A 27,623-nucleotide genomic window follows, 5' to 3' on the forward strand; every position below is an offset into this window, starting at 1 on the left:
CTTCTTTCAAATATCAAGGCTTTTCTTTCTGAATGGAGACTTCAATCCAACTCAGAAGGTTTTGTAATCTTCTTATGTTTGTATCTTTAATCTGAACTGCTTTGGATCAAAGAGCTGCAAGATGTGAAAACTCTGGCAGACTGTGATATTATTGTTTTCTTTTCTGCCTTCTTTTCAGGAATGGCTCCAAGGCTTGTGATGGATTGGGATAATTTCTCTCTAGAACTACTCTGTGTTGTCTTGATGACTGGAACAGCTAAGAAGAGAATGAAAGAAGGTTTATTCTTTGGATTCAGACTTTTGAAGATGGGTCTTGCTAGGTGCCAGTCTAAGACAGTTTCTGTGCTGCTGTTCTTGCACAATGTCAACCATTCCAGTCTTCCTGTGGTTGAGCACATAGCAGAGAGAGGCTCTGGTTGATAAGAAGCCCAGAATAAAAGCAGCTTTCATGATCAGCTCATGTTTACAGCAGCTGAGAGAAAGTTGCAAAGCAGCAGATAAGCGCTTGGTGTGTTGATACTACTACCCTTCCGTTCAAGTGATCCATCATGATCCAGCTGTATCTAAAACAATTAACACCAGCGGAAGTAGGTGGAGAAAATATAGCAAAGCCAGCACAGATGACCAAGTGGGACCCTTTCCCACGTAAAAGAATTTTAAAGTGACTTAGACTGTAAACTGGACTTTAATCTGATGCTTTTGCTTTCTCCAGAGTTGTTGCAACCAGTGAATTCCTTTGCTATGTTACAGATAAGGTTCCTTGAGAAGCTGGAGAAGCTGCCCCAGCCACATGCTTCATGCTGTACTTGGATTTTTAAGCAGCCTCTACCGATGGTAAAAGTCTTCTTCCATCATCTCCCCTGACTCCTGAGAACAGGTCTCTAAACATGGTGCAGTGCTTCTTTAGGAGCCTACTCACAGCTTGAAGAGTGCAGACCAAATAGCCATGCAGTAACTATTCTTTCAGGCAGAAAATACAGTGTTTCACTGCCTCAGTAAACTGTAGCAGGGTAGCACAGGAGATTCATGTCTCTTTGTAGAAGAGGAAGAAAAAGCTGCTGTGGCACTTACTTGATATAAATAAGAAGCCTGAAAAAATAAGCTGCTGAAGGGAAGCAGATTTAACTCCAGCTGAGACAAGCAAAGGAACACATCAGGAGTCAGATTATCATTTAAATGACTTCCTGTGCATGTAGACTGTGAGAGGACAGAGGGGATGCTTGGAAAAATGATAATGCTTTTGTCAGGAAAGTCAGAACCACACTGTTTCTATGGGGGTAAATAGCCTGCTATCTGACATAAGAGGTTTCTTTTCCACATGAGAGGTAACATGTATCAAGTACTGAGTGAGCACTGAAGAGACTGAAGCATGGAGAATCCATGTTTGCCATTTCTACTTCCTGTGCTTGTTGTTTGTTTTCCTACTGAGTTATGGGGAAAACAAATCATTAGATATTGAGATGAGTCAGGGGTTGATGCAGGCTATTCAGGAAATACATTTTTTTCTTCTTTATATCACTTGATCTGTATATTTTAGTGTTCCTTAGCAAATGAACAAACAACAAAACACCTGTTACTTCAAAAAGCCTAGTGAACACAGTGCCAGAAAGTAAAATTATGAAAATTATGATAATCCTGAATTCACTGTCTGTATTTACAAGAGTATAAATGTAAAAGAGACTGATGATTTCTTGAAGAGAAAATGCCTTTATAGCATAAAAGCTTTGAGGCATAAACATAAAAAAGCATACTTCAAGTGTAGTAAGTTATTCTGCAAGGACAAAGGACTACTACTACACACTCTTTCTCTAAAAACAGTATAAAACAGAGAGTCGATTATAATAAAATAGTTTTATCTAGTTTGTTTTATATTATATTTTATTATTCTAATAAAAACTGTATCACAGTGGTGGGTTGGCTCTGGCTGGCAGCTAAGCACCCACATGCCCAGTCCATCATTCCCTTCCCCCTCACCTCATCAGTAGGACAAGGGTAGAAAATAGGAAGAACAAAAGTGAAAAAGTTCATGGGTTGAGAGAAACCCGGGGAGATCACTTAACAGTTACCATCACAGCTCAGACAGACTGGACTTTGGAAATTTATTGCCAATCAGCATGTATTTTTAATTATTGATTCAGGTATTGGGAAACAAATAAAAAAACAAACAAAAAAGACAAACATCTAAAACTCCTATCCTCCCCCTTTCAAGGTTCAACTTCACTCCCAGGTTCATCTACACTCCAAGCCCCTCTCCTGCCTCATTGCCAGGCTTCCCTCCAGGCAGCTCTCCTATCCCCTTGCTATTGTTGCAGGTTATACCAGCCTCTTCAGTGATGTAATGACTGACACAGGTCAGGGTCAGTGAGTATCAGTTTCTTTCTGCTGCTTCTTCCTTCTCACTCTTTCCTTTGCTCTGGTGTGGGTCCTCTACATGGGCTAAAGTTGCACCAGGGGAGGTTTAGGTTGGATATTAGGAAGAACTTCTTTACTGAAAGGGTTGTTAGGCATTGGAATGGGCTCCACAGGGAAGTGGTGGAGTCACCATCCCTGGAGGACTTTAAAAGACGTTTAGATGTAGAACTTAGTGATATGGTTTAGTAGAGGACTTGGTACTGTTAGATCAGAGGCTGAACTAGGTGATCTTGGAGGTCTCTTCCAACCTAGATGATTCTGTGATTCTGTGATTCTGTAACTGATATGGCATAAGCTTATGCATGGGCTCCAGTCCCTTCAGGAGTGTACCTGCTCCAGCGTGAGTGCTCTATGGGTCACAGTCCCTTTGGGGGTGTGCCTGCTCCACCAGGGAGCACCTGCTCTCCTCTGACCTTGCTGTTCCCTCTTTTTGTCCCTCTTTTGTTCTCTCCTCCTCTCTCTCTGTCATCTTCCGCCCTTATTAAAATGTTTCCACTGAGGCACCATCAACTTGGCTGATAGACTCAGCCATGTCCTCCAGTTGGTTTGTTGTGGAGCTGGCTGAAACCATCCGTATCTGCTGCCAGGCAGCCCCTAGCCTCTTCTCGTAGAGGCCACCTCTGCAGATCACATGCTATTAAAACCTTGTAGATTACACCTAGTACTATTGTCCACATGATGTTTGCATAATATGATATGGTCCCATTAAACATGTTATTTTCAACCAGCATTTTCATGGCTTGTTGTAGGTGAGAAGCTCTTGGTCATGTATCTAAGTTGGAACTAAGCTAGATCAGTGCTGGTGTTTTCTAAGAGTCTTGAGGCTATTTACACGCTAAATCACAGTTACTGCACCTATAATAAAAGCAAGCAATTGCATAAATTAATGTTTCAGTATAATAGGTTCTTTACAGAGCACTTGTAAAAAACATACTAAAATATTCATGCCAGTTTCTGTGAAGAAACAGCAGAACACAGAATATATCCTGTGTGGTCGCTGTAGGCTTAGTTATCTTCCAAGTCGAAAAAACACCCTGCAACTACTATTTTCATTTTTCCTCACAACATCAAATATCAATACTGTAACTGTGAAGAGACACCCGCTATATAGAAAATCATGCTGTGTGAAATGAAATTATGATCAGCAAAGATGCTAACTCAAGGGAAAAGGGACAGTACTGCTTACATAAATATGTATGTATCTCATGCATACCTTTTTTCACTCCCACTCCCTTCATCTATGTTCACAGCAAACTGCCTAAAAAACTAACTGCTAAAGGTGAAGGGGCAAGAAAGTGTGTTGAAATAAGGGAGAAACATGATTTGAAAAGATCACATATGAGAAGCAGAAAATGGACACACAAACTGAAGACAACAGTATTGTTTTAAGAATGAACCCTCTGTTAAGAATTAAACACTTACTCCTTTAGTTGCTTAGTTAGCTTCACAACCTGAGAGGCCAATGACATACAGGTCTCCACAACCACTAAGTAGCGGGAACACATGGTGTGCCCGTGTCGCTCAGCACTTTGTGAAGGTTTCTCTCCTACATGGTTTTGCATGGTGACATTTGCTCCATATTCAACCAATGTCTGTAAAAACACGAAAGAAAACATTGACATCTGTAAACATAAATCTCTGCTGTGAATTCTCATCAACAACAAGAACTTCTGGGTGCAAACCACTCCTGAATAAAATGTTTGAAAAATTTGAAAAACCAATCACTTTGACAAGTCTGTATGCACTTTGAACTCAAAATACATACTACTAAAATCTATTATTCAGGGGCAAGGGTAACAGAATAGTATTCTGTGGTTCAGGTGAATTATACTACACTCATTGCTGCAGTTTCAATGGCCTTTAGACATGTAATATATGTATCTGAAAGCTATGGTAGATACTTTCCAAAAAATCCTTCAGGTCAAGCAGGCACAAATTTCTTTTTGCAGAAAGAAATCTGTTTGATGACAATTTCAATCTTTTTTTTTTCTTTTTTAATGCTGAAAAAAGTCTCATTTTATAGTTGCTTGGTTACCCTCTATTATCTTTTTAAGATACTGAAATAGTTGTCAGCTCCTAGTCTTTAGGAAAAACAATGCCTCTTATTCTGATGGATACTGATGTGGTACTCACTAATAATAGCTGAGAACCCCAGCTTGTTGCTGGAGAACTGTCCAGGTTGTGAGTATGGTCTCTCAGTTACCCCTGGAACTTGAATCCAGAGCATTGTAAGGACAAAAGAAGTTATGTCAGGCTGACTTCAAGACATCCAATAACTGAAGCAAGACCTGAAACCCAACCTTCACTCTTTGTCGTTTGTTTGTGATAATCAGTGTTATACACTATTCATGCCTACAGTAAGACCTAAGTGCCTGCAGTAGTGTTCAGCAGTCTGGAAAAAGTGCTGAACAAAACCATAAAGTGTCCAAAAACTACAGCATCATCAGATGCAGAGGAAGTGGGTGGCTGAGCTCTTGGCTGATTTATTCAGGCAGAGCTGGTAAGCCAACTAGGGTTTAGAGTGGCCTTGTTGATGCAGAATAACAGGCACAGAGACCTTTACATCTGCTGACAGAAAAGAGGAACGGTAGGCTATCTTATTTGCTAAACCTGTAAATAAAAGAAACTTATGAACAGTCTTGCACCGCATCTTATGTCAAAAATTTGGGGTTAACTTACCAATAATAAGGAGGTATGAATCTGCAAAAAGCAATCATCTAGTCTGGAAAATGACAGGCATGTTGCCTATAACAACTTTGAATGAGAGAGCAAGGGAATGACTGACTCCCTGTTACACTCCATTTTCTGTACTGGTACTCATACTCCCCCTGCTTTTTTTTATCTTATTACTGTATCATACATTGCACCCTGTTTAAAACTAGACTGTTATCTCACTGGGCAGGGGGCTTATTTGATTTCACAGCACAGCAAAACATGAACTGCACTTAGCACTGTGAGATGTTAATAAAGTGATATATACTAAAATTGTTTATTTTTGTTGTCATTAGATATTTTCATGATTTATTCGTCGTGGTTTCACCTCAACAGAAATCACGATTTGATTTTCATATTTATCTACAATAAAATAGTTTTAAAAATTCTAAGCCATTTATTAAGGTTCATTTTTCATAGAGGAAGCAGGGCAATTCTCTTTCTTGTTCAGCTTTATCCATGAAAACAGCCTGCAGATGTCACCACTCTGTTCAAAATAACTTACTTCCATTTCTCCCCTAAGTACATTGTACATCTTGATGAGAAACTGTTGAGGTTAACAACAGTAAGCCCAGATCTACAACAACAGCTTCGCATTAGTAAATCATAAACATCTATTCTATCAACTTTTTTTCCAACCGATCATAGCAATTGTCTAGAATACAATAACAAAAACACTAAATTTTGCATGGGTGTTATGACTTATTTACTAGATTCTTATAAGAGTCTGTATAGGGTCCATTCCTGACACCTTTAAAAGAAAAAACATGTTCCATCAACAAGAAAATGCAGAGGTGGTCATGTCCTCTAAATTTACTTGACTGTTTTTTTTCCCAAGTCTATTCATTCAGCTCAATTGCTACCTTGTTCTCTCTCTCTCTCTTTTTTTTAAATTGTGTCAGATTCTCAAACTGGCTTGTATGTAGTTAGGATTTCTCTGAGCCCAGACATATAAATAAACTGCTATAATAATAATAAGCAGCTATGCATCTGTAGCTTCAATGTTATAGTGTACATAAATATTTTTAGCTCCCTGAGAGATTAGCTAACAAGAATTAACTAGGTGTATTTCTTTTAGGGTTGAACTATTACAAATCCTCTGTGTTTGCAGTGGTCTAAGAGGTGCTGTGGGTCAGTTCACCTGTGGTAACAGGACTAACATGTTTATTGATATAAGCTGAGTGCTTAGACTCTGAGAAATACTCCTCCTCCTTAGACATGTTTTCTTCCCCATGTTGACCTGATCACCTTGATTTCTATTTCTATTGATTTATATTTCTTGGCTTCATCTACTCTTTTAGCTGTTCTTTCCCAATGACTTATTTGTTCATGAAACACCTTTCTGCAACCATCTGGAATAATTTTACTTTTATTTCTTCTCCAAACAGCTTTCACTCAAAGTTATCACAAACCTCAAATACTAGAATGTACTCCCGTGACTAATGGTCCTAGCGACTCTGATGGACAAAAGGTACATCTGTGTTCTTCAACTCAAGGTGTAGTCTAGATACTTGTAGCTAGCCATCAAGTTCAACCATAGAGCTTTTTTGTTATGTCTACACTGACCACCAGTACTGTACAAAGGTATCTAAACTGGTTTATTTAGATCTGACTCTCAAAAGCACTATAGCTGTGTAAGCCTTCTCAGCAGGCCAAACTATCCTTTATAGCAGCTCTGTACAACGGAACTGTATGTTGGCTACTCAGTGGCCAACCTGATTCACTGAGAGCTGGTTAAGAAATCACAATCACACTATTTTGTTTAGCATAGATAGATTTAAAGATTAGAAGTCTGGAAGGGATGGTTTGCTAAAGGTGTAAGTCCTTCAATGCAAAACAAACTGCAACTGTTAGACTTTCATAAGGAAAAGATGAAGAGCTACAGCTCTTCAATGGAAAAAGAAACAGAAAGGAAATATAACAGTAAGAAGAGCAGGATTATCTACACTGGCCTCTCTTTTTTAACATAAAAACATATTAGGTATTTTTGTGTATCTACTATATACTGTATAATCATGTTTTCTTCTTGCAGCGTGATTACTTTAGATTTATAATAGCAGCAATACAATAGCATCCAACAGAACAGAATCCAGAAAGTAGAACTTTCTGGTATTTTAGTCTGAGTCCTACTTGTTTAAAAGTTCTTTCTTGCAGTATATTTTAGGGTATCAATAATTATTCCTACTTGTAAGACCTCCTGTAAATGTTTTAATAGTTGTTATTATTCAAATTTGATTTAAATTAGGTTTCTGATGTAGCTATTACTCTACCTGTATGCATCCTAGATAGCCATGTTGAGCAGCTATATGAACAGCAGTATTTCCATCCTGGTCAACTTCATCCAGTGAAATCCCTTGTTCTTGCATAAACTGAAGAAGCCATAGAAGTATTTTCTCCTAAGAGAAGGAGGAAACAGATGCCACAAAAGATAAGAAATGATGAAAAGCTACAGGTACAGGAGGAATACTGGTACTGCCATCTGGTGCCAATACTGATCAATAATTCCTTTCATAAGACCTTGCTTTCAGCCTCTCTTAACTTTGTAGGACTTAGTATATCAGGAGTTTGTCTCTGACTGCTTTTTTTTTAAGGAAATATACCAAAATATTTTTATCTGCCATATAAAAAGACGTTACATTGCTGTAACACATTCTGACAAATTGTACACTGAAAAGCATGCATGCCTATATCTTGTAGAGGACACCTGAAGCACAACAGCTTGTGTGTCAGTCTGAAGATCTTTTTTTGACACTTCGTGAAACTTCACAAGCTTCTTTGGAAAATTACAACAGGAATATGTACAGATCACAGAGATGAGCAGTTAGATTCTTCAAATCTATCATCATGCTCCAGTTGTTGTGCAAGAAGAGAAGCAAAGCAACTAAACCCAGGACATCTGTCCATCCTGAGCTCTCAGCGCACTGACTTTTCAAGGAAAAGGAGATGGAACTTCAGATTCTTTAGGTCTCCTCCAGAATATTCCATCCATTCAGGCACCTGGATCTCTGCTTTCTACTTCAGAGGGACAAATTGTCTGGAACTTATCTTCTTTGCGTTTCCATTTTAACAGCAATTTTGTTTTTTGTTACAGGGCGAAGGAATAGGTATTTACACTTCCTGGCTGAATGCCGAATATAGATGACAGCCAGCATGGAGGAATTACTTAAGACCACATATCCCTATTAAAATACTTTCGAGCAATTTCTGGAGATGCCTGTAGTGTTGGCAAGTAGTGGAGAAGGATTGCACTACTCCTGTGAATTTCCCTTATGTTTTAATAATAAAAAGAAAAACATTTTAGAGACATACCTCTGCGGAACTGGAACAGTTATAGCTGTGAAATTATATATATCTTCAAAATGTAACAGTGACCAAAACGTCAAACATGGCCTATAATTTTATGATCACAATCAGCATGGAGCAAATTAGGCTTTCCAGTCGTTTATGTTATCAACATAGAAATCAAGCACCTGGATGACTAAATGCCATCATCTCTGCTTAGAAGTGTCTGTGTATTAACTCATCACAGGCACAACATTAAAACCTGCTGAAACAGTTTGTGTTTCTCTCAAATGACTACATTTTTTAACAGATGTATCCTTGACATGACAAACACAGGTAAAATAACTTCATTTTTCTTCACTTACATACAGAAAAATGAAAAATCATTTATCAAAATATACAATACATCCCTTTTGTAAAACTCCTATTATGTACCTAGAAGAAATTTTTTCTTAGGAAAAGGTTTATAATCATCAATTTACTCAGACAAAATGAAGAATAATAAAATTTATTTATAAGATTAAGATAATGGAAAATAGTCACATACTTGTTATGTAACAGGACCTGATATATACTGACAAATTATTCAGTACAGCTGGTAATTTTAAGACCTTCAATGGACATATGTTGTAGCAGTGGTTATTATCCCTCTGGCATATTCCACACCTACAACAATGCAAACCTCTCTAAAAAAGAAGATTCTGGGAAAATGTCACAATACGCAATTTCTGTTTTGGGACAGGCTGCAGACTGGCTCCATCAGCTGGCTTTTGAAACAGAAAGAGCAGTTAGCAAAGACCATTTAAATGATTAAATATACTACAAATGAAAGGATTAGCATGGTGAGGAGTACAGACTTGACAGTCAATCTTTGCCCCGTTACTTGAAATTGACTAAAAAAAAATGAGTAGATACTAGGTTTTCTGAATAAAAGACTGAGGTGTGTGAAAGGAACACAAAAACGACATTACAAAGGAAAAAAACAATCATCTTGAGGTGCATAAATGTGCATTTGCATATCTGAATGCCACACACTGTGCCCACATTGTGGTCTCTTGCACTACACCACTGCCGAGAGGCACACGGAAACCCCCTGAGGCTCTCAGTCATGCTCTGGTTCCCCAAAGTCCCTCTTGACTCTCTTGAGCCTGCAGGTAACAAACACTTGGCATTCCCCACCCTCTGTCTCTTACCAGTGTGGCCCATGCTATGACAGTGTCCTTGTTGGAAAGAAGCTACAGCCCTTTGAAGCTCTTAGTCAGAACCTAATATGTGCACCTGGGATTGCACCATCACTTCTTCCTGTTGTGTGGTGTCAGGAACAGCTGGTATGTGATCTACCATGCACCAACAACCTGGCGTGAAGAGCCCTGCCCACCATGGTTGCTTCTTGCAAATGCTCATGGTTAAAGAAGCCCTAGGTAGGAGGTATGCAGACCAGGCTACCGGTTGGCTATAAGCTCTTCTTCTCTTTCATCAGACGAATTTATGTGGTTCCTCCTTCATTTGACAAAATACAGTATTGTTGAGATGTTTTTGGAGTCTGGTCATGACTGTGGTTTGATGACCTTTAACATAGGAGCTTTGCTATGAAATCACTTTTGTTGCCCATTCTAAATGATATTTATTGAAGAAAAATATGGTATGCATGCCTAATGCCTGAGGAAACAATGGATGGGCTGACTCTGATAGAAAATGATTCAATAACAGGTCTTCCTTGTAAAAATATTACTCTTGTAATTCTGCCAAGACCAGTGTTTACATGGATTATCTCTCATGTAAGTAATGGTAAAATAAATTAAAACTTTGAGGATAGTGCCAATTACGCTTTGGAATATCTCAACTCTTTTTTTCTTCCTAACACAGTTGGGCAAGATAGTCTGGCTTCCCTTCAGCCTCAACATTCCTTCATGTTTGTAAGACATTTATAGGTTATAAAAAAAAAATAGTTGACATTACATATGAACTTTCTTTGGCATTCAGCTAACTAAGAAAATTTGGCAGTAATTTTTATATCACCTTTGTAAAATTCATGCATGGTTGACTGTAGCTGGTGTTTCTTAACTGGTGGAGCTTCCGTCCTGAGCTGAAAAGAATATCTAGATAAACTGTGCCAGATCTGCTCCTGGCAGTAGACAGCAGAGCTTGAAAAAAATAAAAATAAAAAAAAATAAAATGACTGGATTTAGTTTGTATAAACATCTTTAGAGATTCAGAGATGAGGACAAAATTAGGCTAATGAAAAGAAGACATGAACATAAGTTCATATGAAGCTTTCTCTTCCAAAGTTTCTTCTCAGTAGTAAACATTTCTTTCTCAAATCCAGTACTGATTGGGCTCCCAGCTTCCTTACATCAGTTGTAAGTTTACAAGCCTATATTGTTACAGAAAGCAGGATAAAATCAATCAGTATATCCGGCAGGTTCCTAATTTGCACCAGTAATATCTGCATAGCAGGTGAGCGAAGAGTAATGGAAGTGTTTGCACAGCCAAGAACAAAGTGTCTGTGTTGCCTTAGGAAACAGCAGGAGAAAGGGTAGACTTCCAGCTCCATAGCTTTCCATATCTGCCCCTCTCTTTCCATCCCCCTATAGTAAATCCACCCTTGCAAAGAATCAACTAACAGCCAAAACATGCCACAATATTTGTAAGGCACTGAATAAGATAACCATGTTTGTACAGGAAAGAAAAAGTAAATTTTCTTAGGGAATACGTTTTGCTTGTCCTCTCTTTTACCAAGGAAGAGAGAAAACAGCATTAGCACAAAAATAGTATTTTTTCTGCATTTATCCTTAATGTCTGTTGAAGAAACTGGATGATACAACTGGTCCATCTGCCAAAGGCATTAGAGAAGAATAACCAATCACTATTACTTGTATCCTGGAGAAGGTCCTTTGGAGAGGGGTTACCGCAAGGTCTATTTAGGAAAAACAGACTGTGGGAGGAGAATGTGGTCCAATCAAGCGGTATATGTTTCCCCAGACATTAGCAAAACACCAAAATGCTGTACTTCTGTGGTTTCCCATGATTAGATTTATAGATAAGTTAGGTGTGGAACAGGATTGGTTTACAACATATTTTTATATGTAATTCTCAGTAAGACTGGCTAGAGTTAGGCAGATGATTAAGTTCTGTCACACTTCATTTTACTGCCAATATACTGAATTCATAAATTGCCACAATTTGCCTTTTTTTTTTTTTTTTGAGATTAGTCCCTCCTGGAAAACGAATGTGAACTATCCAAAATGTTTGATGATTTTCTGATATCCAAGGGGACTCCTAAGGGATCATAAAGGCTAAATTTAGTAGACGCTCTTGGGATTGATAGGCTGGCGTAATATGGCATCTAATCTTCCCCGAGACATTATTTAAAGCTTAAAAAAAGGACTTAAGAGGGAGAATAAGGAAAAAATACACAGATTAAATGGGAAAAAGATCTTCCAATATTTAAACTATTTATGAACACCCGTGTTTAAAAGCCATAAAATAATAAAGATGCTTTAAATTGAAATTCCTGTATAAGCATCTCAATAATCTCTTTGAAAAGTAAATGAAAACCATACCTGACCATAGCAACCTGCATAATGAATAAGGCTCGGATGATCTTTGGAGCAACTTAATTCTGCAATAGCTTCTGTTTCGCTCACCATCCACCGAACACATTCCAGCTGACCGTTCTAAACAAACAACAAATAAAAAATATTTAAATTCCAGCTGCTTCATTCCAAACCCATCTACTAAACAGGGAAAAGTGTATCAGAAGTGTAGTATGTCACAAATTCCTTTTTTTTTTTGAAGTTTTTCTTTTATCTTTCCTCATGTATTGCACTTGTTTATCTTGCTGTCCTGGATCAAATATAATTTGACTACTTATAATTTGCAGTCACCTCAAACTTACCTTGTGATTTCCATCTTTTCCCTCCTAAAACTACAGCTGAGCAAATGTGTTGGTACAGAATGTTTGCTGAATGGCATCACAGCAGACACCAGCTCAAGAGGCAGTGAAAGAGTACTACATACACAATCTGATTCCTGTTGTTCAATTGTTTAGGCCAAAGCCATAGCTCTGCTTTTATCACTCATACAACAAGGCTCCATGTTTAAAATTAATAAGATCATTTACTGGAGCAGAGTGAGCAACCTCTCTCCCTACAAACTCAATAATTAAGTGTATGTTTCCTAACTTATTATTAAGTATTTAGCATCTGAACACCTAAACCTCTTGGATTAGGACCTGTGATCAATATTGTACAAACACAAACAAGGAGAGGGTTCTTGCCCTGAACACCTTTTACAGACCATTCTCAAGTGTTCCAAATTATTATATATGCTCAGGGAGGTTTACAAGTTTCTATGAACTGAGATGTAGATGTTGCAAAGACCTTGATCCAAGTACAAGGTCTTGCATCTGGTCTGGGACAATCCCAAGCACAAATAAGGCTGGACAGAGAATGGATTGTGAGCAGCCCTAAGGAGAAGGACCTGGGAGTGCTGGTTGATGAGAAGCTCAACATGAGCTGGCAATGTGTTCCTGCAGCCCAGGAAGCCAACTGTATCCTGGGCTGCATCAAAAGAAGTGTAGCCAGCAGGGTGAGGGAGGGGATTCTCCCCCTCTTGTGAGACCCCACCTGGAGCACTGCATTCAGCTCTGGGGCCCCCAGAAAAAGAAGGATGTGGACCTGTTAGAATGGTTCCAGGGGAGGGCCATGAAGATGATCAGAGGGCTGGAGCACCTCTGCTATGTAGACAGGCTGAGGGAGTTGGGGTTGTTAAGCCTAGAGAAGACAAGGCTTGTAGGGGCGGGCCTTCCAGTACCTAAAGGCGGCCTACAGGAGAGCAAGAGAGGGACTCTGTCAGGTAGTGTAGTGATAGAACAAGGAGTAATGGCTTTAAACTAGAAGAAGGGAGATTTAGATTAGACACTAGGAAGAAATTCTTCCCTCAGAGGGTGGTGCGGCACTGGCACAGGCTGCCCAGAGAAGCTGTTGATGCCCCATCCCTGGAGGTGTTCAAGGCCAGGCTGGATGGGGCTTTGGGCAACCTGGTCTGGTGGGAGGTGTCCCTGCCCATGGCAGGGGGGTTGGAATCAGATGGTCTTTAAGGTCCCATCCAACCCAAACCATTCTATGATTCTATGAAAAACAGACGAACATCTTCTTCAGAGCATGTTTGCGACCCAGTGTAAAAGCAACAGCTTTTAGTAGCGTCTCTTGCTGCAGTGTCCTCTCTTTCAACAATTATACCTCACTAAATGCAGGTATGATCTGCTATTATTTCACTATTCAACTGTCATTTTCATAAACGTTATTATGGTCTTTATAGCTAAATCATTTCAAGCCCTCAGTCAAAACCTCATACAGGACAACACAGAAAACATAAAATACTCTCTGCATTCATAGAAAGAAAAAGCTATTTTGGAAAGGAAAGAAATATCAATTTCAAGTTTCAGATTTGTTTTTATACAAAGAGAAGAATGCAAACCTGCAGGTTGGAGGCCACCAGTTCTCTGCCAGTTTCTAAAGTTTTCCCAAGAAGCAATTAACAACTAAAAAAAAAAAATCTGAAAAATCAGAAACGCTTGTCACCCTGTCATTGTTTCGTCTTAAGGTACTCTGTGACTAAGATGAATGGCATTCGACCATCCTATCTTACTGAAGACCCAGAATTAGTTTGGCTAAATTATCCTTCCTATACACCTCTAGGTTTTACTTCAGGGCAGCAACACCAATTATCCTCACATTTCCCTACATAATAGTTGTTTCTGTAAGTTTTGACATTAATTATCACATTTTCTGACTGGTTGCTCTGTAATATGTACATTTTAACTTCGATGCAATTGTTCTAGATAACCAAGATACCAAGATAACCAAGTTTCAACTCCAGATGCGGATCAGAGTTATCTCACACTTTGTAAACATGGTCTCACACCTTTTTTCCCTAACTCTCTTACACTTTCTGAAGACACAACTGAGTCTGATTGAATGAATGTTCCTCAGAATATAGCAATTTTTTAGACAGTTAACAGATTTAAAAATGAACATATATTCATTGACAACAATGTATAAAAATGTCAGTAGTATACAGCTGACAGAGTATCCTGCATAGTAATCCATTTTTATTTGCTTATGAGGTACCAGACAACTGTTCTTTTTTGTTCCCATTTAACAAAAGGCTTGAAAATGACATCCTGCTGGATGTAATGCCTACTGCTGTCACAGAAAGAAACTAAATCACCTTTATGTCACATTACAGTAGAGACAGAGACTAAATTACCTTTATTGCTAATCCAGCTGGAGTTAGCTGCTCAATGTTTCTTTCATTCAAACAGTCTTCGCCCATCAAAGAAGTGAGATGCTGCAGGCATTCTGCATGTCCCTTTGATGCTGCTACATGCAACAGATTGTTGTCACATTCATCATGAATCTTATCCAGATTATCTGCTGCTAAATGTGGCTGTTAAAGAAGGTGTTATGTTAGTTACAACTAGGGATAAGAAAGATACACAGAACTCTAAGCCTCAGAACCCAAGATACAAGACAAAAGACATTTTCCCATAGTCACATTCTTTTACAACTCATAACCATCAGCTTTTAATTTCCTGGTACAGCAACTGGCTACCATTAGTGAAAGGATAGAGGCAGTATGCTCATTGGCTTCATTCACTGCTTAATTTCTCTCCATCTAGGGTAAATGCCATAAAGAAGTGCAAGGTTCTTGAATAGCTTTGTCTTTGTACTAGTTTGTTCTACAATGCAGTTGTAAGAAAATACATTTTCACAATTTCTGTCAATTTTGCAATTGGTTTCTCTTTTCTTTTTTGGGGGGGAGGGGTGGGGGTGAGGACAGGGAGGGGAGGAGGGACAGAAGGCATTATAATAATGTGTAATTGAAGAGAAATCATCCACGACTCTTAAAAGCCTTCCTGTTTAATTTTGCTCACCACAGTGGTAGCTTGTATTGTTAAGCATAATCTAAATTGTACTTAAAACATGAGGCAGAAGACTCTTATTTAGTAGCTTGTTTCCATTAAAAAAATAATTTGTTGGAATATTTACCCAAAGTATTTCACAACCATGACTTAATACATTATTCCTGCCCAAGTCTAATTTTCAGACAAAAAAAATTAGACTGATAAACCCCAGAAGGAAAATGGAAGAAGGAACACAGAGTTAAGCAGTAACAATGACAAGTTTCTAGTGATGTGCAGACTTGTCAGAGACATTTTCTGTCCACCTGCCCACCTATTATGACCTTGTTTTGTTTGTTTTTATTATTTTTACCAATTCCTGTTTTGGGTGAATTCCATCTACTTTTATTTCTTACTGAACATTCTAATACACTCTTCTGCCTCTGTCTAGTCTTTGAATGTCTGTCTTTGTTTTTACTGCTATGTTAATAGCATGCCATTGTGCTTGAGCTAGACTGGTAAACTGAGAAGCTAAACAAAAATCTAACAAAAACAGTTCTTATACATACACAGGGCCTCCACCAGCCATTCTGACTGCAGATCACATGCTCTGCATCATGTTCACTCGCATTTAGTTACTTTGGAAAACATCATTGATAGTGTCTGATCACTGTGCTAGAATTTACTGAAAACTTCATACGGGTCAGAGGCCATTGAGGCTTTAGAGAAAGCCCCTGCCTGAGAATGCTGCTGCAACAAGCCAGCATAAACATTCCTGAATAATAATCAGAATACAACAGAAGCCCCTCTGTTCCCACTGTCAGCTTCTAAATAACAACTGAGGTAAACCACTAGTAACTGAACAAAACAACCCACAAATGTTGTGAAAAGCCAAGCCCATTTAAGATTTAAATTTGATATATAAATGATCTCAAGAGTTAAAATGCCTACCTTCTATATGATTTCAGTTTACTGTATAAACTAGCAATCTTGTCCATGCTCACTTAAAACTAGTATCCTGGTTTTGGTATATTTGTTTTAAAGATGAAAACTTTCTATCTGGAAGCCAATTTGCCCAATTTCTAAGGAGCATACAAGATAAAAAGGGTGGTGATGCAAAATACGCACTTCATAAATTTTGCTGATGTAATGAATCACACCACAGAACCCTTTTATTCTACATGGTTTATGAAAAAGATGATACTTACCAGTAATGATATTTGCCCTTCCTTTACAATGTTTAAGATGCTTTTAAATTTTTTCACCTCTTCACTCCTTTCTTCTGGGCCCCCTGCACTGCTCCAGTTCATATTCAGTTCCTCAAGTTGCTTGTTTTCTGCCACTGCTGTCTGCAGGTGAAAAGTCCTCAGGTGGCAGTTTGGCATAGTCTTCTCAGTTTTGTGAGCCTGAGGATCAACAAATGTCCTACAGAGGAAACCCTTGCCCTGGGCTTCAGATTCATGGACTGAGCTACACTTAACTAAAGGCTGGGAAAGCTCTAATTCTTCTGTTACATGCTTGTGCTGATCAAGGACAATGGGCTGCGTTTTTCTCAGCTGAGAGCCTTTCACAGGAGAGAGAACACAGAACTGTGTCACCCCACAAGGCGAGTTCTCTGTGCTCCCTGTAGGGCAGGTCTTGCCACTAACACCATTGACTGTTGAACATACACCCAAAATTTTTTTCTCTGGAGCTACCTTTGTGAAAGGAACGAGTTGCTGGCTTGATTTAATATAAGGCACATCCAAAATTTCATCCATATCCAGGTCGTAGTGCTCCAGCTCCCCGAGCACAACAGTAGGCTCAATGTTTTTACTTTTAAGGTTCTCTCCTTCTCCTGGGCTCTGGTCATCATTTGGAGGTGCAGGCTGTGATTCGCTGCCTTTCTGGTATTCTCCCTTCTGGTTCTTTTGGTCATCGCTTTCATTGTTCTCAGAGCTCTCTGGCTGGTGCTTTAGTGGGGAAACCCTCTTCACTGGTCTGAATTTATTGCAAACATCTGCAATGCCTGTTGGTTTCTGTGCATTTCCGATAAGAGTTGAGACTCCACAGTTCCAGCTGCTGCTGGAAACTGAAGAAATAGAGGCATATGATTTAGAACTGCTGATCACTGCCAGATGTGTGACATGATATATATAGCATGCTTCAAAGATACACCTGGCTAAGCACTGGAAGCCAGAATTATATGATACCATGCCAGATTCATATCTAAACAGATTTAATTGCATCTCTAAGAAAACAGCTGAAGAATTTCACACTCTAGAAGAGAAATCTTCAAACAGGACATACATTGTAATCATTTACAAAGAAAGTAGTTTTAATCAAGTAATAGGAACCTGTAAGAGTCCAGTGGCATTCACAGTGGCCTTACCCAGCTATGATAGTTTGCACTCCGCTTTTTGCACATCTCTAGTTCAACAGAGATACATAAGAAGAGTAGGACAACCTCCTTGGTTAAAGTTGTTTTAAGTGAATTTGTTTTAGTTACAGCAATAATTTATTCTTTTAAGGCTTGTTACCTCTAGAAGATGTATTTTTTGACACAGGAATTGGAAATCTTGTTTTTATTAAAACAGCAAGTCAAGAGAGGTGATCCTTCCTCTCTGCTCAGCTCTGGCAAGACCACACCTGGGTACTGGGTCCAGTCCTGGCTCCCCAGTGCAAGAAGAACACAGACTTCCTGAAGCAAGTCTAGCACAGAGACACAAAGACAATTAAGGAACTGGAGCCTCTTTCATATGAAGAGAGGCCGAGAGAGCTGGGACTGTTCAGCCTGCAGAAGAGAAGGTTCAGGAGAATCTTACCCACAGGTATGAAGACGTGGTGGGAGGTAAGGAAGAAGAGGGAGCTGGGATCTTCTCAGTGGTACCCACTGACCAGATAAGAGGCAATGGGCACAAACTGGAACACATGAAATTCCAGCTGAAGGGAAGTATAAGGTTATATAGAAGCAGAGTATCTGCTACTTTAAGGGCATTTGGTGAAGAACCTTTTCCAATGCAACAAGGGATAAGGGAGGAAGTGATGGGAATCAAAACTTGGTCAATTTTACCAATTGATAAAGAAAGATGGAATGTGGGAATGTTATTTAACAAGGTTGTCTGAGTGAGGCTTTCTGGGCTGGGTTGATAAGAAGTAAAGAACCATTAGCAAAATGCTGAGACACAGATCTGACAAAACAAAAATGGGGACAATGGCAAGAAATAAATCTCCCAGTCACACTAGTGAATGGGCCATCTAACTACAGGTGCAGCTTCCAGGAAGATCAACCTGGATTTTGCAGATGATAATACTGTGAACCGGAGGGCTGGGGGAGCCCGGACTAGGAGGCTGCAGAAACTGCAGACCTCTGCAAATCCATGGGGGTGTGTAAGAGGAAAGGGGAGCAAAAGGAACAAAAGGAATAAATAGAAAAGAGTATAAAAGGCTCACAGTACAAATTAAGAAGGTCAGTGTGCTTGTCTAGCTGGGCTGTGCACCTGATCACCTGGTGTGCCTGGGGTGTGCACGTGCTTTTGCCTGCAAGCGTTCAGCTGGACTAGCTGACAAGTAGCAGGGCCCTCGGGTCCTTGCCAGGGTATCAGGCATGCAGGGGGTCCGTGCCGGTGTGCCATAGGGACTTGAGAGTGTGGTGTGTGTGACGGCAAGTGTCTGAGTGCTGCCTGTCTGCAGTGAGCTTCAAGCTGGACCAGCCAGTGAGTAGGTGACCCGTGAAGCGGGTAAGGGGCCTGGGATCTGGGCAGGGTGCTGGGTGGACAAAGGGGCCATGCCAAGCATTTGAAGGATCCACAAATGTGTGTGTGCTTGTGAAGCTGCAGAGTGCTGTGTGCAGGCCTGTACCAGTAAACTTGTACCTCTACCACCAGGAGATACAAATGTGTCTGTGTGTCTTGGACACCTGCTCAGCTTTGGCACTATCTGACCCTGCAAAAGGGAAACAGCAGCAGAAACCTATGCAGAAACCCTGGGTCCCTGAGGGCACAGGGCTGGGCCCCAGCAGCTGGGCAGGAGTGGTCCTGGGCTGGAAGAGCTAGACCAGGTTTCCCATAGAAGCTGTTGATGCCCCATCCCTGGAGGTGTTCAAGGCCAGGCTGGATGGGGCTTTGGGCAACCTGGTCTGGTGGAAGGTGTCCCTGCCCATGGCAGGGGGTTGGAATTAGATGGTCTTTAAGGTCCTATCCAACTCAAAACACTATGATTCTGTAAATTCCATGTCTGTGAAGATACTCAGAACTCACATGGACACAGTCGTGGGTAACCAGCTCTAGCTGACCCCGCATGAGCAGAGAGGTTGGGCCAGATTTCAAGAGGTCCCTGCCAACCTAAACTATTCTCTGATCTGAAAATTAAGCCTACTTATTCAGCTGCAATGTTTCTTTTTCCATTTCTCCTCCATATGCTGGGTTTCTCAGTCCAACTTTCCATCTGTTAATGTGCATAGATTTACACACACACACATACCTATAGCTCTGGAACTTCCAGAGAATTATTTCAGCACATTGGAGCTTGACCAGTGAGTCTGACTTGCAGAGAAGAATGGGAGCTAAAGATACCTGAGCTCTTAGTCCTACTGGATCTGCATTCTTTCCTACAGTCCCAGTTGGTGATAATTATGTTCTCATTAATCAGTGAACTCTGGTAAAGAATTTTATTTTTTTATTTTCATTAGAGAGACAATACTAAAAACACTAAAGCCTTTAGGCAGTTTCTCCTTCTATGCTCCTCTTACTGTACATTAAGAGTTAATACATTCTCAAACTCAAGAATGCAGTTTAAACATAGCAGATTTATTACACATGCTAACTGCATATCAGCAAGATCTAATTTGTGGTCAAAACACACAATTTGCCATGAACACCTTCCTAAGGAAACAGACATATACACTTTCAGTGCAACATTAATGTTTAAAGTGAAAGATTAGTATAGCTTAGTAGTTACGGATGTCTGAAAATTACCTTAATACTTTTGGAAATGCTTAAGAATACATTTCCGAAAAAGAAATAAAAATAATAATAATCAGAAGGCATGTAACTTAGTGGGCCAATACAAAGAACGCACTGTACTGACTTATTTATGTGTTGTATAAGATTCTAGGTTCAAAGGCCTACACTTTTATGTTGGTTTTATTTACATGTGAAATTTTTTCCAAGTGATACAGGGAAATGGATACCATATGTTTCCCAGCTGTTTTGTTCTGACAGGAACTATTAAGCACTCAGTATGGAAATGAATTCTGTCTGCATTTTATGAAAACACTGCTTTCAACACAGGGGTCTAGACAGAGGAAAAGGCATCAACATTTTGTTTGTCGTCACTTTCTTTAAGCTTTCATTTATTTTGTTGCTTTGCTTTTTCTACTTTCTAACCTTAATAACAAGTATTTACAGAAACCACTGATGATAAAATTGTAAAATCAGACACCAGAAAAAGCAATGACCTTTGTTACAAATCTGTCTCGGATCATTGCACAGTCATATATTTCTCTTTCATTACAGTTAGAGTGGAGTAAGGCAATTGCATTCTTCATTGTTTTCCTTCCCAACATACTGGTGGAGCATCTCTTTACAAATACTAGCTCCAGAAAAACAAACTGGGACACTAAGAACAATTAGCAATATTTTTACTGACTTATGAACATATTCTTTACTTAATTGGGATGATGAATTCACACTGCATTTAATAAAGGATTAGAATATGGAATTTAACCACATAAGCACTAGGGAGGAAAGCTAATCAAACTGGTAGATGCAATCCTTGGTGCAATTATTCACTTGGATGCTGTATAGACTGCATTACTGCTTAGGCAGTTACAGCATGGTTTCCTCCTACAAAACACTGAGAACATTGGACAGAATGGACCAGGGCATTGCTTGAATCTCCTCTCTTCTGTTTTCAGATGTTTGTTCTCTGAAGAAGCAAAGGCAAGCAATGCCTATGTCCTCCAAAACACCACCACATCAGGAGTTATGCAAGTAGTCTTCAACAGCTGCTCCAGGGGATAAGTGTCTTGCTCATTTCTCCATACTTATGAACGCAGGCAGGGACCATTAAAAGTCTGGATCACATAAATACTGCTTTATTCTCTTATAAACAACAATAAAGGATGGTTTAAGCTTAAGGCAGTGGACTAGAATGTGGAACAGCTAAAATGATTCCAGAATCTGAAAAATAAGTCTGGTATAATCTTGGATAAAACAGATCTCTTCTGTGCACCAGTATTTACAAAATCATAGAGTGGTTTGGGTTGGAACAGACCTTAAAGACCATCTGATTCCAACCCCCCTGCCATGGGCAGGGACACCTCCCACCAGACCAGGTTGCTTAAAGCCCCATCCAGCCTGGCCTTGAACACCTCCAGGGATGGGGCATCAACAGCTTCTCTGGGCAACCTGTACCAGTGCCTCACCACCCTCTGAGGGAAGAATTTCTTCCTAGTGTCTAATCTAAATCTCCCTTCTTCTAGTTTAAAGCCATTACTCCTTGTTCTATAACTACATTACCTGATTACATTACTCACTCCCCAGCTTTCCTGTAGGCCACTTTTATGTATTGGAAGGCCGCTATAAGGTCTCCCCAGAGTCTTCTCTCCTCCAGGCTTTACAACCCCAACTCCTTCAGCCTGTCTACATAGGAGAGGTGCTCCAGCCTTCTGATCATCTTCATGGCCCTCCCCTGGAACCATTCTAACAGGTCCACATCCTTCTTTTTCTGGGGGCCCCAGAGCTGAATGCAGTGCTCCAGGTGGGGTCTCACAAGAGGGGGAGAATCCCCTCCCTCACCCTGCTGGCTACACTTCTTTTGATGCAGCCCAGGATACAGTTGGCTTCCTGGGCTGCAGGAACACATTGCCAGCTCATGTTGAGCTTCTCATCAACCAGCACTCCCAGGTCCTTCTCCTTAGGGCTGCTCACAATCCATCCTCCACCCAGCCTGTATTTGTGCTTGGGATTGCCCTGGCCCGGGTGCAGGACCTTGCATTTGGCCTTGTTGAACTTCATGAGGTTCTCACAGGCCCACCTTTCAAGCCTATCCAGGTCTCTCTGGATGGCATCCCTTCCCTCTAGCACATCAACCACACCACACACCTTGGTGTCATTGGCAAACCTGCTGAGGGTGCACTCAATCCCACTGTCCATGTCACCAACAAAGATGTTGAACAGCACTGGTCCCAGTACTGACTGCTGAGGAACACCACTCATCACTGACCTCCACCTGGATATTGAGCTGTTGACCACAATTCTTTGAGAGCAGTCATCCGGCCAATTCCTTACCCACCACGTGGTCCAACCATCCCATCCACATACCTCCAATTTAGAGATAAGGATATCATGGAGGACAGTGTCAAATGCTTTGCACAAGTCGAGGTAGATCACATCAGTTGCTCTTCCCCTACCCACCAATGCTGTAACTCCATTGTAGAAGGCTTCCAGATTTGTCAGGCACGATCTGCCCTTAGCGAAGCCATGTTGGCTGTCACCAATCACCTCCTTATTTTCCATGTGCCTCAGCACAGTTTACCGGAGGATCTGCTCCATGATCTTGCCAGGCACAGAGGTGAGACTGACTGGCCTGTAGTTCTCTGGGTCTTCCTTTTTGCCCTTTCTAAAAACGGGGGTTATGTTTCTCCTCTTCCAGTCAGTGTGAACTTCACCAGACTGCCACAGTTTCTCAGCTATGGTGAACAGTGACTTAGCAACTACATCTGCCAGTTTTCTCAGGACCCGTGAATGAATCTGATCAGGTCCTATGAATTTGTTCACCTTTAGGTCCCTTAGCTGGTATTGAACCTGATCTTCTCCTACAGTGTGTGGTTCTTCATTCTCCCAGACCCTTCTGGAGCCTTCTGGGGCTTGGGCTATGTGGCTAGAATATTTCAAATATTAAAAGGTGATGACTTTTTTTTGTGTGTGTGTGTAGTCAAAATTCCTTCCTTAACTTTTAATCACAAATATGAGAGGCTTGGGTAATCTCACTGTTGTGATGCTTACGGACTAAGAAAGAATAACAAAAAAACTGAGAAGACTTTTCATTGCCATCAGTAAAGATGTGTAGGTCTGATACACCTGAAGCAGCAAAGCATTTCATTGGCAGAAAATATTATCTGAAGAAAATCTGCAAAAGTCAAATTTGCAAAAGTAGTTCTTTACCATATATTATGCTCTGTACCCTTTGTGAGAAAGAAGCACAAAACTTGATTAAAGAGGCCTGTGGACATATTTACAGTTTTATTAATTTATAGGTCAATTCAACTGCTTTGTCATATTTGATTTTAAGAATCAAAATTTATCTTGAACTTTGAGAGAGAGACAGAGAGAGAGAGATCTTTAAAACATGTTTTCAATTTGAAGCATCTGCTGACTTCAGGGCATTTTTTCAATGTTATCTAAGTATCTAGGGCAGGGAGAGGTGTGTGAGAGAGTCTTATCTGGTATATGAGCATCTGTGGAAATATATAGTAATTATATGAGTTTTGTCCAGCCATTGAGACTACCCTATGCACAGATGAATTCTGACAGGCAATTTCTATGATTCTTGCAACCCAATACCAGACATTGGAATATGTTTAAATTGTCCTGACTACAATGAAAATAAAGAGCTCAGCTCTTGTTTCCGGGAAACTACTGCTGAAATTCATTTCTAATGTTCATGCAAGAGTTTGTCTCCCTGGTACAAGGGTACAATAACATTCTGTAACTGCTGATGGCTTCGTGAAGTTTACAGCACTTGGAACACAAGAAGGAGGTGACAAGGAGCTGTATATCAAGCATCAGTACCATGACAAAGTGGACTGAATGTACTGCAGAGTGTAATTTGTAGATGCTGCCATGCAAGATCTTCATGGATCCACCTAACAAAGAACCCAGAACAATTCACATTTGCAGAGCACTGACTGGCTGCGGATCTGAGGGAATGGCCAAACTTCTAAAAGTGTGTTTCTGTCACCATCACCACAGTCTCATTTAGTTTATGCTTTGACTGATTTCTGTAGCCATGACTGCTGCTCTTGAACAGCTGGGACATACAACAGGCAGTAGTACAGGCAAGCAGGAAACAGCTGTAAAGATATGAGTCAGCTGCAGATCAGTTGGCATTGAGTCCATGTTGTTCTAGCAGATCACTTGACAGATAAACCTCTGTTTAACAGGAATGAAAAAGAGTATTAGTTCATTCCTGTTCTGTGGGTGGAAAGTGGTGACCCTCATCATTGTTATATCACTATGTAGCATTTTTAGCCTGCTGTCCCTGTTCTTTCTCAGGATAGACAGCAACACCTTAATGGTCAACTGTGTTGAACCATTGTCAAGAAGAAAAACAGCCTGACATCCCTTTATGCAAATAATTATCAGTCATAAATGCTATTAATGCTACTTCTGTCCAGTGACCTGATCCAGACTGTGCTAACTCTAAATTCACTGTATTTCAACCTTTGTTTTCTATAAAATCTATACCTGCACAGTCACAAAACACAGGAAAATTATGAGTAGTGGAGAACAATATTCTGCTTGAGCAATGAAGCCCATAGTCCTACAGTATGGCAGGTCCATCTGCTAATTTTATCATGCCTAGTAGATCTCCTAAAGGTCTATGAATCTTTGAGGTTAAATATGGTTATTATTTGCTGACAATGAGCCAGGAATACTATGGTTGCTCCGTAAATAACACCTTCTCAAAGTGAGCTGGTTGCAATGTTCTCTGTTGTAGCAGTCATTTAGAGAACAGATCCTTGAGCGATCTGGTGTAACTAGACCTGCTCTGAGCAGGGAGTTGGACGAGACTGATTCAGATGTGCCTTCTGACTTCAGTTATTCTATGATGAAGATGTAACCACCCTGAAAGAACACAATCTGTTTGCACATAGCAGCAAGACTGGAATCAATGTGAAAAACTGTCAAAGAGACAAGAGAAGAGACAGTTTGTGGGCTTTTGCCTCAACAACTTGTCACTACATATTTGGAAGTCTTCCAGTACAAAATACAGGAAGATACTCTCTGCCCTTGCTGAGAACATAACAGCAAGCTTCTTTACCATGTAGGCTCTGATTATTTATGAGAACAAACTCTGTTAGGTTGGCTCTATTGCCACCAAAGGATGAATGCATTCTAATGTCTTATCCAAAACACTTCCTCCGTGTTTTACAAACTCCGTGACTATGCACTTTACTTTCCATCATTGTCATTAAGGAAGTCTGGCATTACTATTGACAAATGCCCATACCTATATTTTTTAAAATGCAATATTTCACCATATTGTTCAAGAACTATGTAATTATTTGGGATCACTAAGTATGTATAAAGTTTCACATCTGGAATTCTACTGTCTTTAACCTCTGAAATAAAAACCTGATCATCTTCTTTGTGATAGAACTTCAGTAAAGAGTCTTAAATCACTAAAGACTCATCGCAGATCCATTTAGAGAACTGTAATTCTGGCTTTGTATACAAGCAACAAGCTGTTGTCTACGCTAGGGAAATTTTTAGAAAATTTCTCACACTTTTTAACACTGATTTGTCTCCAAAACAGGCAGCAATACTGAAGCTCCAAAGAAGGGAGGAAGGGATGTCCCTTATATATCAATGGATAATAAAAAGCAATTATGAATAACTTTCTATTTATTGTTTTATTAATATAACTGAAATAATATTTAGCAATTGTAACTGAAGGTGGCACTGTTTTACAGTTTTAATATATTAATAACTTCCAAGAGTACATTTTACGGTTCTTAATGTGAGTGCTATGGATGACAGTCTGAATTAAAGAAGAACCCTGCACGGTGAAAAACAGAGTGGGTTTGTTCCCACTTAAGTGGCATTTGAAGCTACTGTAAAGAAGAAAGAAAGGGTCTGGAAATGACAGAAAGAAGGAAAAGTAATAATTCGTCCTTTTAAATAACGATACATTATTTCCAGGTAATCCAAACCTTAATATGAGCATCAGTAAATGAATAATTTTTCATATCTTGTCTTGAGGAAGAACACTATAAAAGCTGTCATTTCTAAAGTAAATAATATAGAAGAGGCAAGGAAATTTTCAAAATGAACAAATTGGGTTTACCCTTATCCAGACAGATCTAAGGAGGTAAAAGGGAGGTAGCAAGTCAAGTTCTACTGAAAAATCAGAAGAGCTTCTCCTGGCACAAATACGTAAAACAGGAAGAGGAAGGATGTGAAAATGAGGTAGGAGAAGAAATTGAATAGCTATCACCAGCGTCAGTGTATAGTCATCATTCTAATTTTGTTTTCCTTTTTTTATTGTTATTTTTTTTTATTTGAGATAATTCTTCAGTATTCTACCACGGAATTATCCAATCAATTTAGTGCTATTTCAGACATATTTACCTGGGAGGTATTTGGAACTCTGTGGACACTTAGAAATAAATGCCATATGACACTGCCTCCAAACCAAATTTTAATTTCAGTTATAGCTAAAAAATTACAAAGAGCTTGAGATAAAAATTGTGTGCAATTTTATATTTCCTGACATTTTACACTCACTAATTTAGTTTTCTCAAATAGAAAATTGATCTTCTGAATTCTTTCATGAGTAACGGTTATGTGGGAATTAATAAAGCACTGCAGAAGGATGCTAAAAATAAACTTGCTTTTATCAACATGTAAATAAAGATCTAAAGCAGAATATTTTTCTTATTTGAGACAAACATTTAAGGACAACCAAAAGTCATTGTAGCTGGCAGATATACTTCAGCACTATGATATGGTTTAGAGAAGCCTGTTGAACACAGATGTGGGACTCAATGATCCTTGCAGGTCCCTTCCAACTCAGGATATTCCATGTTCCTATGAGGTGTCTTGAACCATTTACTCAAGTGGCCTTAGAAAACCTGCCCAGAAAGAAAGTAACCAATTTCATGCTTAATAACAAAAGCATAAAGGACTGATTTCTGATGCCAGAATTCAGTGGGCAGGCTGGCTAACGCTTCTTTTCTGAAAAATTAGTTTGCTAGATCCATATTTAAACTATGTTATTTAATTCTCAATCTCTGAAGAACAATGCACTTCTTAGTGGTTATTACACTAACTAAAAAGATTGTTCTCTTGAAGGATGATGGAAGAAAAAATGATTATCCTTAATCTCACATTATTGTGGGTAAAACAGGATTTGGCCTACACCTTCTCTCCAGTCCTGTAAATATTTTACCCTGTAACCCACGGTTGCTGACAGATATACTTTGATTCCAGGAATCCCCTGGAATTTTCCCCACTGACAATTCCCTCAATCTGAGGAAGAACATGGAGGAGTCACAGTGAGACTGTATTAACTGCATGACTTTCAGACACATCTTGCAAGATAC

At 39.7% G+C, this 27,623-nt stretch overlaps 1 protein-coding gene across 4 annotated transcripts in view; it reads right to left on the reverse strand.

Annotated features, from left to right (window-relative positions):
* Nucleotides 1-27,623, reverse strand: part of LOC121061926 (synuclein alpha interacting protein) — an 88,805-nt gene that overhangs the window by 15,007 nt on the left and 46,175 nt on the right. For all 4 annotated transcript variants that reach the window (XM_040541405.1, XM_040541402.1, XM_040541403.1 and 1 more), the window contains 5 exons: nt 16,522-17,384; nt 14,680-14,859; nt 11,970-12,083; nt 7,395-7,520; nt 3,835-4,004 (listed from right to left, as the gene is read on the reverse strand). In XM_040541405.1, coding sequence (XP_040397339.1) covers nt 3,835-4,004; nt 7,395-7,520; nt 11,970-12,083; nt 14,680-14,859; nt 16,522-17,384 — 1,453 coding nt within the window. The remainder of the gene's footprint in view (nt 1-3,834; nt 4,005-7,394; nt 7,521-11,969; nt 12,084-14,679; nt 14,860-16,521; nt 17,385-27,623) is intronic.

This window comes from Cygnus olor, chromosome Z (assembly GCF_009769625.2).
Source record: "Cygnus olor isolate bCygOlo1 chromosome Z, bCygOlo1.pri.v2, whole genome shotgun sequence".
NCBI lineage: Eukaryota > Metazoa > Chordata > Aves > Anseriformes > Anatidae > Cygnus > Cygnus olor.